This window comes from Rhinoderma darwinii, chromosome 1 (genome assembly GCF_050947455.1).
Source record: "Rhinoderma darwinii isolate aRhiDar2 chromosome 1, aRhiDar2.hap1, whole genome shotgun sequence".
Classification (NCBI taxonomy): Eukaryota; Metazoa; Chordata; class Amphibia; order Anura; family Rhinodermatidae; genus Rhinoderma; species Rhinoderma darwinii.
Window position 1 is genome coordinate 386,762,154 of NC_134687.1, and position 13,524 is coordinate 386,775,677.

The 13,524-nt window shown below is 45.4% G+C and overlaps 1 protein-coding gene across 3 annotated transcripts in view; it reads right to left on the reverse strand.

Annotated features, from left to right (window-relative positions):
• Positions 1-2,768: 2,768 nt before the first annotated feature.
• LOC142652779 (uncharacterized) overlaps positions 2,769-13,524 on the reverse strand; it is a 159,986-nt gene continuing 149,230 nt past the window's right edge. For 2 of the 3 annotated variants that reach the window (XM_075828466.1, XM_075828459.1), the window contains exons 13-14: positions 5,157-5,267; positions 2,769-4,172 (exon numbers count right to left, since the gene is read on the reverse strand). In XM_075828466.1, the coding sequence (XP_075684581.1) occupies positions 4,046-4,172; positions 5,157-5,267 (238 nt within the window). In that variant the 3' untranslated portion in view covers positions 2,769-4,045. Of the gene's footprint in view, positions 4,173-5,156; positions 5,268-13,524 lie in introns of those variants that run through there. The other variant, XR_012847929.1, reaches the window with a different exon arrangement.

Sequence of the window (13,524 nt, forward strand, 5' to 3'; positions counted from 1 at the left end):
GGGCCGTGCAGACTGTCAGTGATTTTCACGCAGCGTGTGTCCGTGTGTCCGCTGCGTAAAACTTACAACATGTCCTATATTTGTGCGTTGTTCGCGCATCACGCACCCATTGAAGTCAATGGGTGCGTGAAGATCACGCCCAGCACTTCCGCAGCAGTATAAACTATGAATGAAAACAGAAAAGCACCACGTGCTGCAAACATACAAACAGAGTGTCATAATGATGGCGGCTGCGCGAAAATCACGCAGCCACGCATCATACGCTGCTGACACACGGAGCTGCTATGGACCTTTTGCATGCGCAAAACATCACGTTTTTTGCACGCGCAAAAAGCACACGCTCGTGTGAATCCGGCCTTAGGGTAGGAACACACTAGGCATGAACACTGCGGATTTTATGCAACACATTTTATTGTGGAAAATCCGCAGTGTATCACATTCGCAGCAGAGTGGATGGGATTTGAACAAATCTCATCCACACGCTGCAAAAAAAATGGACCTGCAGTGTGGCTTTTGGCTTTTTAAGCCGCAGCATGTCAATTTATTCTGTGGAATCGCTGCTCCTCTGTTGCGGAAATGCTGCGGTTCTGCCGCAAAAATCACAAATGAGAAGAAAAAAAGGCACTTTTTTAAATTTATAAAAAAGTTTAGACTTGCCCCGGCCGTAGTTTAGGTGACGCATCTCTCTCTTCTGAACGTAGCCCCACCTCCTGGGGTGACGCTGTAGACCATGTGACCACTGCAGCGGTCACATGGGATGAAACGTCATGACAGGAGGCCGGGCTGCGCTAAGAATAGAGGATCACGTCACCAGGACTACGGCCGGGGCAAGTCTAAACTTTTTTATAAATTTTAAAAAGTACCTTTTTTTTCTTCTCATTTGTGATTTTTGCGGCAGAACCTCAGCATTTCCGCAACAGAGGAGCAGCGATTCCACAGAATAAATTGACATGCTGCGGCTTAAAAAGCCAAAAGCCACACTGCAGGTCCATTTTTTTTGCAGCGTGTGGATTAGATTTGTTCAAATCTCATACACTCTGCTGCGACTGTTATACGCTGAGGATTTTCCACAATAAAATGTGTTGCATAAAATCTGCAGTGTTCATGCCTAGTGTTTTCCTACCCTAAGGCCGGATTCACACGAGCGTGTGCTTTTTGCGCGTGCAACAAACGTGGCGTTTTGCGCATGCAAAAGGTACATAACAGCTCCATGTGTCAGCCCCGTATGATGCGTGGCTGCGTGATTTTCGCGCAGCCGCCATCATTATGACACTCTGTTTGTATGTTTGTAGCACGTGGTGCTTTTCTGTTTTCATTCATAGTTTATACTGCTGCGGAAGTGCTGGGCGTGATTTTCACGCACCCATTGACTTCAATGGGTGTGTGATGCGCGAACAATGCACAAATATCGGACATGTCGTGAGTATTACGCAGCGGACACACGCTGCGTGAAAATCACTGACAGTCTGCACGGCCCCATAGAGTAACATAGGTCCGTGCGAGGCGCGTGAAAATCACGCGCGTTGCACGGATGCATTACACGTTCGTCTGAATAAGCCCTAACAATAAGGCCCAGTTCACAGAGTTTTTGGGCCTTGATATTGACTCGGACACTGCGTCAGAATCAGCACCAAAAAACTTCCAAAACCGCCTCCCATTGATTTAATCGGAAATCAATGGGAGCCAGTCGCGGGAAAAAGAAAAAGCAGCACGTCCTTTCTTGCCGCTGTTCCGCCTCTGACCTCCCATCAAAATCAATGGGAGGCAGAAAATGCATTTTTCGGTGCATTTTTTGTCTGCTGTCCTCAATCGCCGCGGGCAAAAAACGCAGCAAAAAAACGCGGCAAGATAGTGTGGGCAGGTCAAAATCTGCCTCAAAATTCGGTGCGCGGGCAGCCGCTGGTGCGCGCGGTCGCGGGTGCGCGCTCGCGGGAGTTTGCGGGTGCGCGCGATCGGTCGCGCGGGCGGTGTTTGACGGCCCCCATGTTGACCCCCATGCTACCCAGGGCCGCCATCAGGGGGGGTATTAGGGGTACTGATGTGAGAGGCCCGGCCAAACCTAATTGAAAGGGGGGCCCGCAACTCACGACATTCTTTTGGTGAAAAAAACGGGCCCCATTGCAGGGGCCTGTTTTTTTTTCTACCAAAGGCAAGTCGCGGCAGTTGCCGGTCCCCCCTTTCAATTAGGTTTGGCCGGGCCTCTCACATCAGTACCCCTAATACCCTCCTGATGGTGGTCCTGGGTACCATGATATAGTGCTGGACGGAGTACCGTTAACTGGCGGTGCCACGGTAGGGGGGCCCAGAAAATGTAGCTGTATGGGGCCCTGAAATTCCTGATGGCGGCCCTGGGCAGCGCCAAGCAATCACAAAGGGTGGGTACCTGAATTCCAGGCACTTTCTGCCAGGACCTTAACTTTTCTTTTACATCCTCTTTGACGTTTGAGTGCGTATTACAATTCCTGGGTTTTCTTACCCGTTATTTATAATTATAAATACTGCATTTTAATGTACACGATTATAGTGCCAATCTGGTGCCAATGATATATATAGTATTGCCACTATTCATCTGCCTACAGTATAATCCTCTTGTGTCCACAAATAGAAGGACATACATTGTACAATACAATTACTGTGGCCTCCTATGCTCTGAAATTCGTTTTGGAGGGATGAGAAGCAGAGATAAATAATTACAAAACAATGTATAGTATTTATGAACTTCTTTATTTTATAAATATGTAGATATATATATATATATATACCCTCAGTTGAATCGCATTATTATGACCACCTCCTACTTTTTACTTCGGCAGCGCGTAGCCCATGAAGGAAGTGATGTGTTGTGGGCTGGCTTGGTGGGTATATAAGGTGTGTGTTAGGCTGTCTGAATACATATCACTCGTTGTTGCCATGGGTAAAACGGGCAATTTATTAGAGATGCACAAAAGAATGATTATTGGCTTTCAGGCCAAGGGTGGCAGTATTTCTCAAACAGCTCAGTTTATGAACTGTTCGCATGCTGCTGTGGTGAAAGTGTATAGTAAGTGGACAAATGGCACCATTGGGAATAACCGACGTGGAGACTGCGGAGCACCACATGCCATTAATGTGAGAGGTGAACGTTGGCTACGAAGGTGCGCGAGGGCCGAACGACACGGTACAGTGGAGCAGCTCTCCATGAAAAATAAACAGGGGGCTACGAGACGTGTGTCTAAAACAGCAGTTCAACGAACCCTACTGCGTATGGGGCTCCGAAGCAGACGGATGGTCACTGCTCCTATGCTAGCAAAGGTGCATCGGAAAAAAATACTTTCATTTCCATGGCAGTATCGGAATGGGACCACCAATGATTGGCAAAGGATTGCCTTCCCCGATGAGTCACATTTTCTGCTTCATTGAACGGATGGACGTTAGCGTGTCAGGCGAGAAACATCAGAGAAGAAACACCCTTCAACCATTGCTAGAATAACACAAGCTTGTGGTGGCAGCGTTATGCTCTGGGTAATTTTTTCATGGCATTCTCTGGGTCCACTCATCCATGTTTAAGGCACTCTGAACTGATTTGGGTATGAATTCATTGTTGCAGATCACATCCACCCATACATGCTGTTTGTCTTCCCTGGGACAAATGGAATCATCCAGCAAGACAATGCGACATGTCAACCGGCTAGAAATGTCCGGCAGTGGTTGGAAGAGCACGACCAAGACTTCCAAGTACTTTCCTGGCTCCGTAATTTGCCAGACTTGAACCCAATTGAGCATCTGTGGGACCACCTCTATCGTCTTGTTCGCTCTATGGACCCTCCCCCACGCACCCTACAGCAAATGTGGGATGCACTGCAGTCAGCAAGGCTCCCGATACCTGAGACAACCTACCAGCACCTTATTGAGTCACTCCCAGCCTGTCTAGCTGCTGTCTGTGCTGCAAACGGCGGTTACTCTGGATATTAGCTGCTGGTCATAATAATGTGACTCAACTGTATCAGTATATAAATATATATACATATATATTATACAATACAATATTCAAAGTGTTAAGTGCCATTTATTCCCCTAGTATGTTCGCAGTTGGTATAGACAAATCATGAAGAATTTGAAACGATTTGCTGAATTTTTTAATGTACCCAATGTCAGGAGACACATGGCAGCCATAGAGGTGAAGTACTTTCAGCCTGAAAAACAAAACACAAAACTTTAACCAAAGAACAGGAGGTAATAGTCATTTCAATCAATTCAGATATTGCAGCTCATTGCCTCGGTATATGTGTGGAAGAAATATGATCATCTATTCTCAATGGTGGTTTACTTGCTTGTAGTTTATAATAATTCTGTTCTTGCTCTAATAGAAATCAGCTTTCTATGCACTGGCTTCATGGTGAGCTTGTGGTGGGTTTGTGTTTATGCACAGCAGTCAAGTAAACATAGATGCAGTATAAAACATGGGGGACAAAGCAGAATCCCAAGCCACTGAGTAGAGAGGAGATACATTTTAGACTGTACTGTACATTTAGAGCGTATCTCCACTTTCAGTGAAAAACTATTATAGTGCAAGAGTGTGCACTATAATTGTTTTTCTAAATACCTTGTATTACCGATTTTGCTTTGAGCAGCAGCCCAGACTGTGTAAAGTCTGCTTTGTCTGATGCTCATAAGTTTGCAGTTAGAGACAGAGCGTCCTGCTCGCCTCCATGACTCCCGTATGCAGAACAGCCGACGAGCGCTATAAAGTCCTAAAACGCTAACAGCCGTTCTGCATTTGGGCCATGGAGAAGAGCAGGACACTTTGTCTTCTCCTGCAGAATTATTTTCTTAATCTGATTAACGTTGCTGCCACTGTAAATGCTGCGGAATTTCCGCACAGAATTCCGTAGCGGAAATTCCGCACGATATGTGGGAACCCAGCCTTAAGGTGAGCATTGTTCCTATTTTGATATTATTATTGTAAGTAAGTCACGCTATATGCAATTCGTGTTTTTCATTACCTGATGGTCACATGCAGATTATTTTGGTAACTTAAAATCTTGGTTATATGGAAACAGAAATATCTGCTACTTAAAATATGTCCCATGTATCTGAAAGGGCCTATTTCTGCAGCGTGCATGGATTTTTGCAAACCAGAAATGTTCCCACTGAAGATATGTTTTATATGACATTACCTTGTACAATTTTTGCAAAGCTTTTCAATGGCATCAGCTGTAACTTCTTTGCAGAAACTGAGTTTTAAGCATTCCAGGGTGGCATAGCAGTAGCTGGCTAGCAAGCATACCCTGCAACAAAAAAAAAACAACATAGTAACTTGCGATGAACTGCTTTATAAGTTTCATACAATTCTTTCCAATATGTTTTTATTCGTTTTTTCTCTCCACAACAACGTACACAATAAAGGTACAATCATTAGTAGCAAAAACTGCAAAACAATAGCATATTTCAGTGAATATACATTTACAGAGGAAAAAAAACACATTTTCAACAATTACAGAATAAACTTTAGAGAAATATCTCTAATCAGCAAACCGCGATGCCAGTACATGCATACCTCTAAGGAATTTCAGTAATAAGTAAGTGATAAGTCTGAAGGCAAATATGTGTAAAAGGTGGGCTAAATTCCCCATCATGAAGAGAGTCTACCATATTGTTGAGGATCTTGAAGAAAGGAATGCCATGCAGACCATATTCGGTTATATTTCCCCACATTTCTATGAGCTACATGACATAACTCCTCCAGTCTAGAGTACTGGGTTATTTTATTTAACCATTGAGAGATTGGAGGTGTATCCTCCTTCCTCCAGTAAAGTGGGATCATGGCTTTAGCAGTTGATAGCATATGTAACCACAACACCTTATTAAAGGAATTTGGAAAAATCGGGTGTAAATTTAAAAACACACGTTTCGGAGACAACAGAGGAGCTTGTGGACAAATGGATAACAATATGTCCTCTACTTTAGGTTTAATAAGGTGACACTCCCACCAAAGATGAGTGTAGGTACCTGTATGTGTTAAACATCTCCAACAAGTCTGGGGGATATTGCTGTCGTATTTGTGAAGCAGAGCCAGGGTTTTCTACCACCTACTCACCAATTTGTAACTCATCTCTTGTATACCTAGATGGGCCAAAGCAATTTTTAAATATATGAGAAATTTCAGTACGGCTAAATGTAATATCTAACTCTTTTTTCCCAGGCCCGAATATAAGGCAACTGAGGAAGGTTGGCCTTCAAAATGAGATTTTTATATATTTTGGAGGTAAGTTTAGGAACAGGTTGTGTCACAGACATCAATTGTTCAAACCATGTGAGATCTCTTAAGAAAGAACCTTGTTTTGAAAGAGTCCTAAAATTTAATAGTAATTGAGAATAATGTAAGTGATTAATAGGAGTGGTAGGAAATGTAAGTCGAAACAGTTCGAACGGAGGAAAAGTTCCATCTAGCATTATGTCACCAATCACTTTCCCCTTTAAAGAGTTTTGTAACGAGTACCATAATTTCGGGGCTGAGTCTGCCAAACCTAATAAGTCGACTACTTTCATCAATGGAGAAGGAGAAGGACTTATTGCCATTGTGGCAGACAACATTTTCCATACACATATTGTAAGGAATCGGGGTAGGGAGACGGACAGGTGAGCCCTAATCTACCCGCAACTCAGTCCCTGCCTACTTGCACGGCCCGTCCTAAGTGACGGCGTACAACTGGGCGATAGTCCCTACGCTCAATAAGCGCAAGACAGACAACACAAGACAAGGGCACACAGAAGAAAAGGGGGAAGTAAGGGCAGTTGCCCACGGAAACACCATGAGCAACAGGCAGTGGTGAACGAGCCGAGTCAAATCAGGAGAGTACGTAGTAGCAAAATCAGAGCAGGAGAATGGTCAGACAAGCCAGGGTCAATAGGTAACAGCGGTCAATCAGGTAAATAGCAGGAAGCGCAGAGCCAGGAAGCCAGACAATCATAGGCAAGGAACATGCTGCAAGTGAGGGTATAAATAGACCAAGGGAAGGAGCTAGAACAGTCAGGCCAGGCTGTGATAGGTTCTCCCTCTCCTCAGCCTACCAGCCTGAGTGGTAACAGATCGCATCACTCTAGCCGACCTTGGAGCTGATGAAGGCTGATTAATCCCGGGCGTCGACACAGAACCTGTGTCTGGCAAACCCTTTACACATATGGTTGCTTTTGTCAATAAATTTACTCCGAGGACAGTGCCCCCTAAGTAATCAAAACGAAGTAGTGCTTGCGTCAATGAAGATTCATATATATCCTTCTACACCGGTACATACATCTTAGGTGTATAATGATTATGCTATTCAATAACTCTACCCAACTGGATTGCTTGATAATACACCTGGAAATCTGTGAAATTGATCCCTCCCAGATGCTTCGGTCGAGTCAAGGTATTTAAGGATAAGCGATGACCCTTCCCATTCCATATATAATTCATTAGAAGCCTATGGAGTTTGCGGAAAAAGCTCTGAGGTAAATAAATAGGCATAGATTACATTAAATATATGTCAGTTTAGGAATAACGAGCATCTTAAATAAATTACTCCGTCCAATCCAAGAAACATATGGGAGATTCCAAGATTTAATAATCATTGAGATTCTGTCTAACAATCGGGTATAGTTGAGTGCAAACCAGGAGTCCGGAAATGCAGAAATCTGCAGGCCTAGATATTTTATACAGGGGGAAGACCAGGGAAACTGAGATACGGTCTGGGCTGCAAGTATCATCTGAGGGGGACATGTGATATTAAGTGCATTAGATTTAACTGGGTTAATTTTACGGTTTGATAGGTCATGAAAATGGTCGAATATATTTGATAGGATAGGGAAAGATCTATCAGGATTTGATGTGATGATGAGGAGATCATCAGCAAAGGCAGCTGTGCAATGAGTATGATCCTTTATCTGTAGGCCCTTTATAAGTTTGTTCTGCCTAATATGTTGGATTAGTGTCTCAATAGTGAGTACAAATAATATGGGGGACAAAGGGCACCCCTGTCTGGTGAAATAGTAAAATAGGGCAATAGAGTGCCACTAACCCGTTTATGTGCGGACGGACGCGTGTATAAAGCCATAATTTGCGTGATAGCTGTTATTGGTAACCCACATTTTTGTAGAGCCAACTTCATAAATAACCAATCCACTCGGTCAAATGCCTTTTCAGCATCTCTGGATAGCAGGGCCATCAGTAGATGTTTTTTCTTAGCATAGTGTATCAAATTAAGAATTCTCTTTGCCTTTCCTACGGGAAACAAATCCTACTTGCTCTGGGTGGATTAAGTCCGGCAATAAAGGCTTATGTCTATTGGCTAATAATTTAGCATAAAACTTAATGTCGACATTCAATAGAGAGATCGGTCTATAGCTGTGAAGTGAAGAAGGGAATTAAATGTATTTAACATCTGAGGTAAAAGGATATCTGGGAAGGATTCGTAATATACAGAAGGCAAACCATCTGGTCCAGGACTTTTCCCCAAGGGAGTATCTTTCAGGGCTTTTTCTAATTCTAAGAGAGTAAAGGGTTTAGAGAGGAGTTCTTGTTGGGTAGGAGTAAGAGAAGGCAATTGTAAATCTCGTAAAAAGGCATACATTTTTTATTTCCTCCCATGCAGTTCTGTTTCGGACTCATTGTTTCTAAGGTTATAAAGTAGATCATAATAAGACTGAAATTTTTTCGCAATGTCAGCTGTTTCTGTAAGTAAATTCCCTCCCTCAGTATGTATACCTTTCATGTATGTTTGTTCTTGTCTCTTCTCAGCCATGGTAGCCATAATTTTAGACCCCCTGTTGCTGTGAACATACATTTTGTTGTGATTATAGAAGTATGCTTTGGCCGCCTTGAGGTTCAACAATTGTCTCAAATGTTCCCTCTGCACAGTAAGCTCTTCTTGAACCTCAGTCGCCAGTAATTTTTTTTATGTCGTCCCTCCAGATGTAATATCTTGTACATAACATCATCAATTTATTTTCTGTGTAATTTTTTGACATAGGAACCCAGAGATATGACCTCACCCCTTACCACGGCCTTATGAGATTCCCAAACTATGGACAACGGGGTTTGGTCTTGTCCATTTTCCTGAAAGTAGTTAGAGAGAACAGTTGCTACATGTTGATTATGTTTGTCATTATTAAGAAGGAGTTCATTGAATCTCCAAGTATATGGCTTTTGGGGTAGTGATAGAATGTTCATGTTCATGAAAACTGGTGTGTGATCAGAGATCGTGATAGGACCAATAGTAGAAGAATTTACTAAGGGAATGTGTAAAGGATCTGCCAGACACAACTTTTGTGTCGACGCCCATAGGTAATCAGTCTGCACCTGCTTCTATGTCTGTGAGACTGACTCCATCTTCCACCACCCAGGATGGCAGGCTTAGGAGTGGGAGAGCCTATCACAGCCTGGCCAGACGGAGCTAGCTCCCGCCCTCTGTCTATTTATACCTGCCTTTCCTGTTCCTCCTTTGCTTGTGATTCTTCTCTGCTGGTTTCCTGGCCCTGCTGCAGCTTCTTGAACTACTGATCCTCTGCTTGTGTTTGACCTTGGCTTTACTGACCACTCTTCTGCTCTGCGTTTTTGTACCTCGCTCATCTCCTGGTTTCACTTGGCTCGTTCACTTCGCTTGTTGCTCACGGTGTCCCCGTGGGCAACTTCCCCATTTCCCTGGCTTCTTTGTACCCTTGTCTGTTTATCTGTCGTGCACCTATTGAGTGTAGGGACCGTCGCCCAGTTGTACCCCGTCTTCTAGGGCGGCTCGTTGCAAGTAGGCAGGGACTGAGTGGCGGGTAGATTAGGGCTCACTTGTCTGTCTCCCTACCCCGACATTACATAATCACAAGCCCATATACCTAGTCTACCCTGGTCCCTGACACTACTATGGACCCCCTTGAGACCCTGGCTCAGCAAATGCAGGGCCTCTCCCTACAGGTCCAGGCCCTGGCTCAGAGGGACAACCAGCCTGATGCTACCCTGGTAGTGCCCCTCACCTCACCTCTTGAACCCCACCTCAAGTTGCCTGACCGGTTCTCAGGGGACCGGAAGACTTTTTTCTCCTTTTGGGAGAGTTGTAGGTTCTATTTTCGCTTAAAGCCCCACTCCTCTGGTTCTGAGAGCCAGCGGGTGGGTATAATTATGTCCCGGCTCCAGGACGGGCCCCAAGAATGGGCCTTCTCCTTGGCTCCTGACGCCCCTGAACTTTCCTCCGTTGATCTTTTCTTTTCTGCTCTCGGGCTCATTTATGACGATACTGACAAGACTGCCTTTGCCGAGAGTCAGCTGGTGACCTTACGTCAGGGTAAGAGACCCGTTGAGGAGTATTGTCCTGACTTTAGGAAGTGGTGCGTAGCTTCTCGGTGGAATGACCCTGCCTTAAGGTGCCAGTTTAGATTGGGTCTGTCGAACGCCCTGAAAGACCTGCTAGTTAGCTATCCCTCTTCTGACTCCCTAGATCAGGTTATGGCTTTAGCGGTACGTCTTGACAGACGTCTCAGGGAACGACGACTCGAACGTGTTTGTGTTTTCTCCTCTGACTCCCCCATGATGCCTCCCGAGGTTCCGTTGCTTCGTTCTTCCACGGAAGACTCGGAGGTACCTATGCAACTCGGGGCCTCCGTGTCCCCCCAACAACGTAGAGAATTCCGCAGGAAGAATGGTCTCTGCTTCTACTGTGGGGATGACAAGCATCAAGTGAACAACTGTCCTAGGCGTAAGAATAAGCAGCCGGAAGAACTTCCGCGCCTAAGTGACCATCGGGGAGGTCACTTGGGCACACAGGTATTTCCCGTAAATATGAAACGTAATAAAACCTTGCTTCCCTTTCAGGTCTCTTTTGGTGGTAGGTCTGCTACCGACAGTGCCTTCGTGGATTCAGGGTCTTCTGCTAATATTATGTCTGTGGAATTTGCTATGTCTCTAGCTATGCCATTGATTGATATGCCTAAACCTGTCCCGGTAGTGGGTATTGACTCCACTCCTCTTGCTAATGGTTATTTTACACAGCATATCCCTGTTTTTGAACTCCTTGTTGGCTCCATGCATTTGGAGCAGTGCTCTGTACTGGTGATGCAGGGATTATCGTCCAATTTGGTTTTAGGCCTTCCCTGGTTGCAGTTGCATAATCCCACGTTTGACTAGAATACTCGGGATCTTACCAAATGGGGCAATGAATGCATGACGTCATGTTTTTCTGTTAATTCTATTTCTCTCCCTGAGGAGGTGAACACTCTACCTGAGTTTGTTCAGGACTTCGCTGATGTTTTCTCTAAAGAGGCCTCCGAAGTGTTACCACCTCATAGAGAATACGATTGCGCAATTGATTTGGTACCAGGAGATAAGCTCCCTAATGGTAGGATATTTAATCTCTCTTGTCCCGAACGTGAAGCCATGAGAGAGTATATCCAGGAATGCCTGGCCAAGGGTTACATTCGCCCCTCTACTTCTCCGGTAGGTGCTGGCTTCTTCTTCGTAGGGAAGAAGGATGGTGGTCTTTGGCCGTGCATCGACTACCGGAACTTGAATAAGGTCACTGTAAGGAACCAGTATCCCCTTCCTTTGGTTCCTGATCTCTTCAATCAGGTTCAGGGGGCCCAATGGTTCTCTAAGTTTGATCTACGGGGGGCTTATAACCTTATCCGCATCAAAGAGGGGGATGAGTGGAAGACTGCGTTTAACATGCCCGAAGGTCATTTTTAATACTTCGTCATGCCCTTTGGGTTGTGTAATGCTCCCGCAGTCTTCCAGAATTTCATAAATGAGGTTATAAGAGACTACCTGGGGGTATTTCTTGTAGTGTACCTTGATGACATACTTGTGTTTTCCAAGGACTGGTCCTCCCACATTGAGCATGTCAGGAAGGTGCTCCAGGCCCTTCGGGAAAACAAACTGTTTGCTAAGACTGAAAAATGTGTGTTTGGGGTGCAGGAGATAACGTTTTTGGGTCAAATCCTCACTCCTCATGAATTCCGCATGGACCCCGCCAAAGTCCAGGCTGTGGCGGAATGGGTCCAACCTGCCTCCCTGAAGGTGTTACAGTGCTTCCTGGGGTTCGCTAATTATTACAGGAGATTTATTGCTAACTTCTCGGTCATCGCCAAGCCTCTTACGGATCTCACTCGCAAAGGTGCTGATCTCCTCCACTGGCCTTCTGAGGCTGTCCAGGCTTTTGAGGTCATTAAGAAGTGTTTTATCTCGGCCCCAGTGCTGGTTCAGCCCAACCAAATGGAGCCATTTATCGTGGAGGTTGACGCGTCCGAGGTGGGAGTGGGGGCTGTCTTGTCCCAGGGTTACAGTGCTTCCTGGGGTTCGCTAATTATTACAGGAGATTTATTGCTAACTTCTCGGTCATCGCCAAGCCTCTTACGGATCTCACTCGCAAAGATGCTGATCTTCTCCACTGGCCTTCTGAGGCTGTCCAGGCTTTTGAGGTCCTTAAGAAGTGTTTTATCTCGGCCCCAGTGCTGGTTCAGCCCAACCAAATGGAGCCATTTATCGTGGAGGTTGACGCGTCCGAGGTGGGAGTGGGGGCTGTCTTGTCCCAGGGTACCAGGTCCCTCACCCATCTCCGCCCCTGTGCCTACTTCTCCAGGAAGTTTTCGCCCACTGAGAGTAACTATGATATTGGCAACCGCGAACTCTTAGCCATTAAATGGGCATTTGAAAAGTGGCGCCACTTCCTGGAGGTGGCTAGGCACCAGGTAACGGTCCTTACCGACCACAAGAATCTGGTTTTCCTAGAATCTGCCCGGAGGCTAAACCCGAGACAAGCTCAATGGGCGTTATTTTTTACCAGATTCAACTTTTTGGTCACCTATAGGGCTGGGTCTAAAAATATTAAGGCTGATGCACTGTCGCGTAGCTTCATGGCCAGCCTTCCTTCGGAGGAAGATCCTGCTTGTGTTTTGCCTCCAGGTATAATCATTTCCTCTATTGATTCTGATTTAGTCTCTGAAATTGCGGCTGATCAAGGTTCAACTCCCGGGAACCTTCCTGAGAACAAGCTGTTTATTCCCCTGCAATTCCGGCTAAGGGTACTTAGGGAAAATCATGACTCTGCACTATCTGGCCATCCAGGCATCCTGGGTACCAAGCACCTCATTGCCAGAAACTATTGGTGGCCTGGGTTGCTCAAAGACGTTAAGGCCTACGTCGCTGCTTGTGAAGTTTGTGCTAGGTCCAAGACTCCCAGGTCCCGACCAGCAGGCTTACTATGTTCTTTGCCCGTTCCCCAGAGACCTTGGACCCATATCTCCATGGATTTCATCACCGATTTGCCTCCATCTCAAGGCAAGTCGGTGGTGTGGGTTGTAGTAGACCGCTTCAGTAAGATGTGCCACTTTGTGCCCCTCAACAAACTACCCAATGCTAAGACGTTAGCTACCTTGTTTGTCAAACACATCCTGCGTCTCCATGGGGTCCCTGTCAATATTGTTTCTGACAGAGGGGGTACAATTTGTTTCATTGTTTTGGAGAGCCTTCTGTAAAAAGTTGGAGATTGATCTGTCCTTCTCCTCGGCCTTCCATCCTGAAACTAA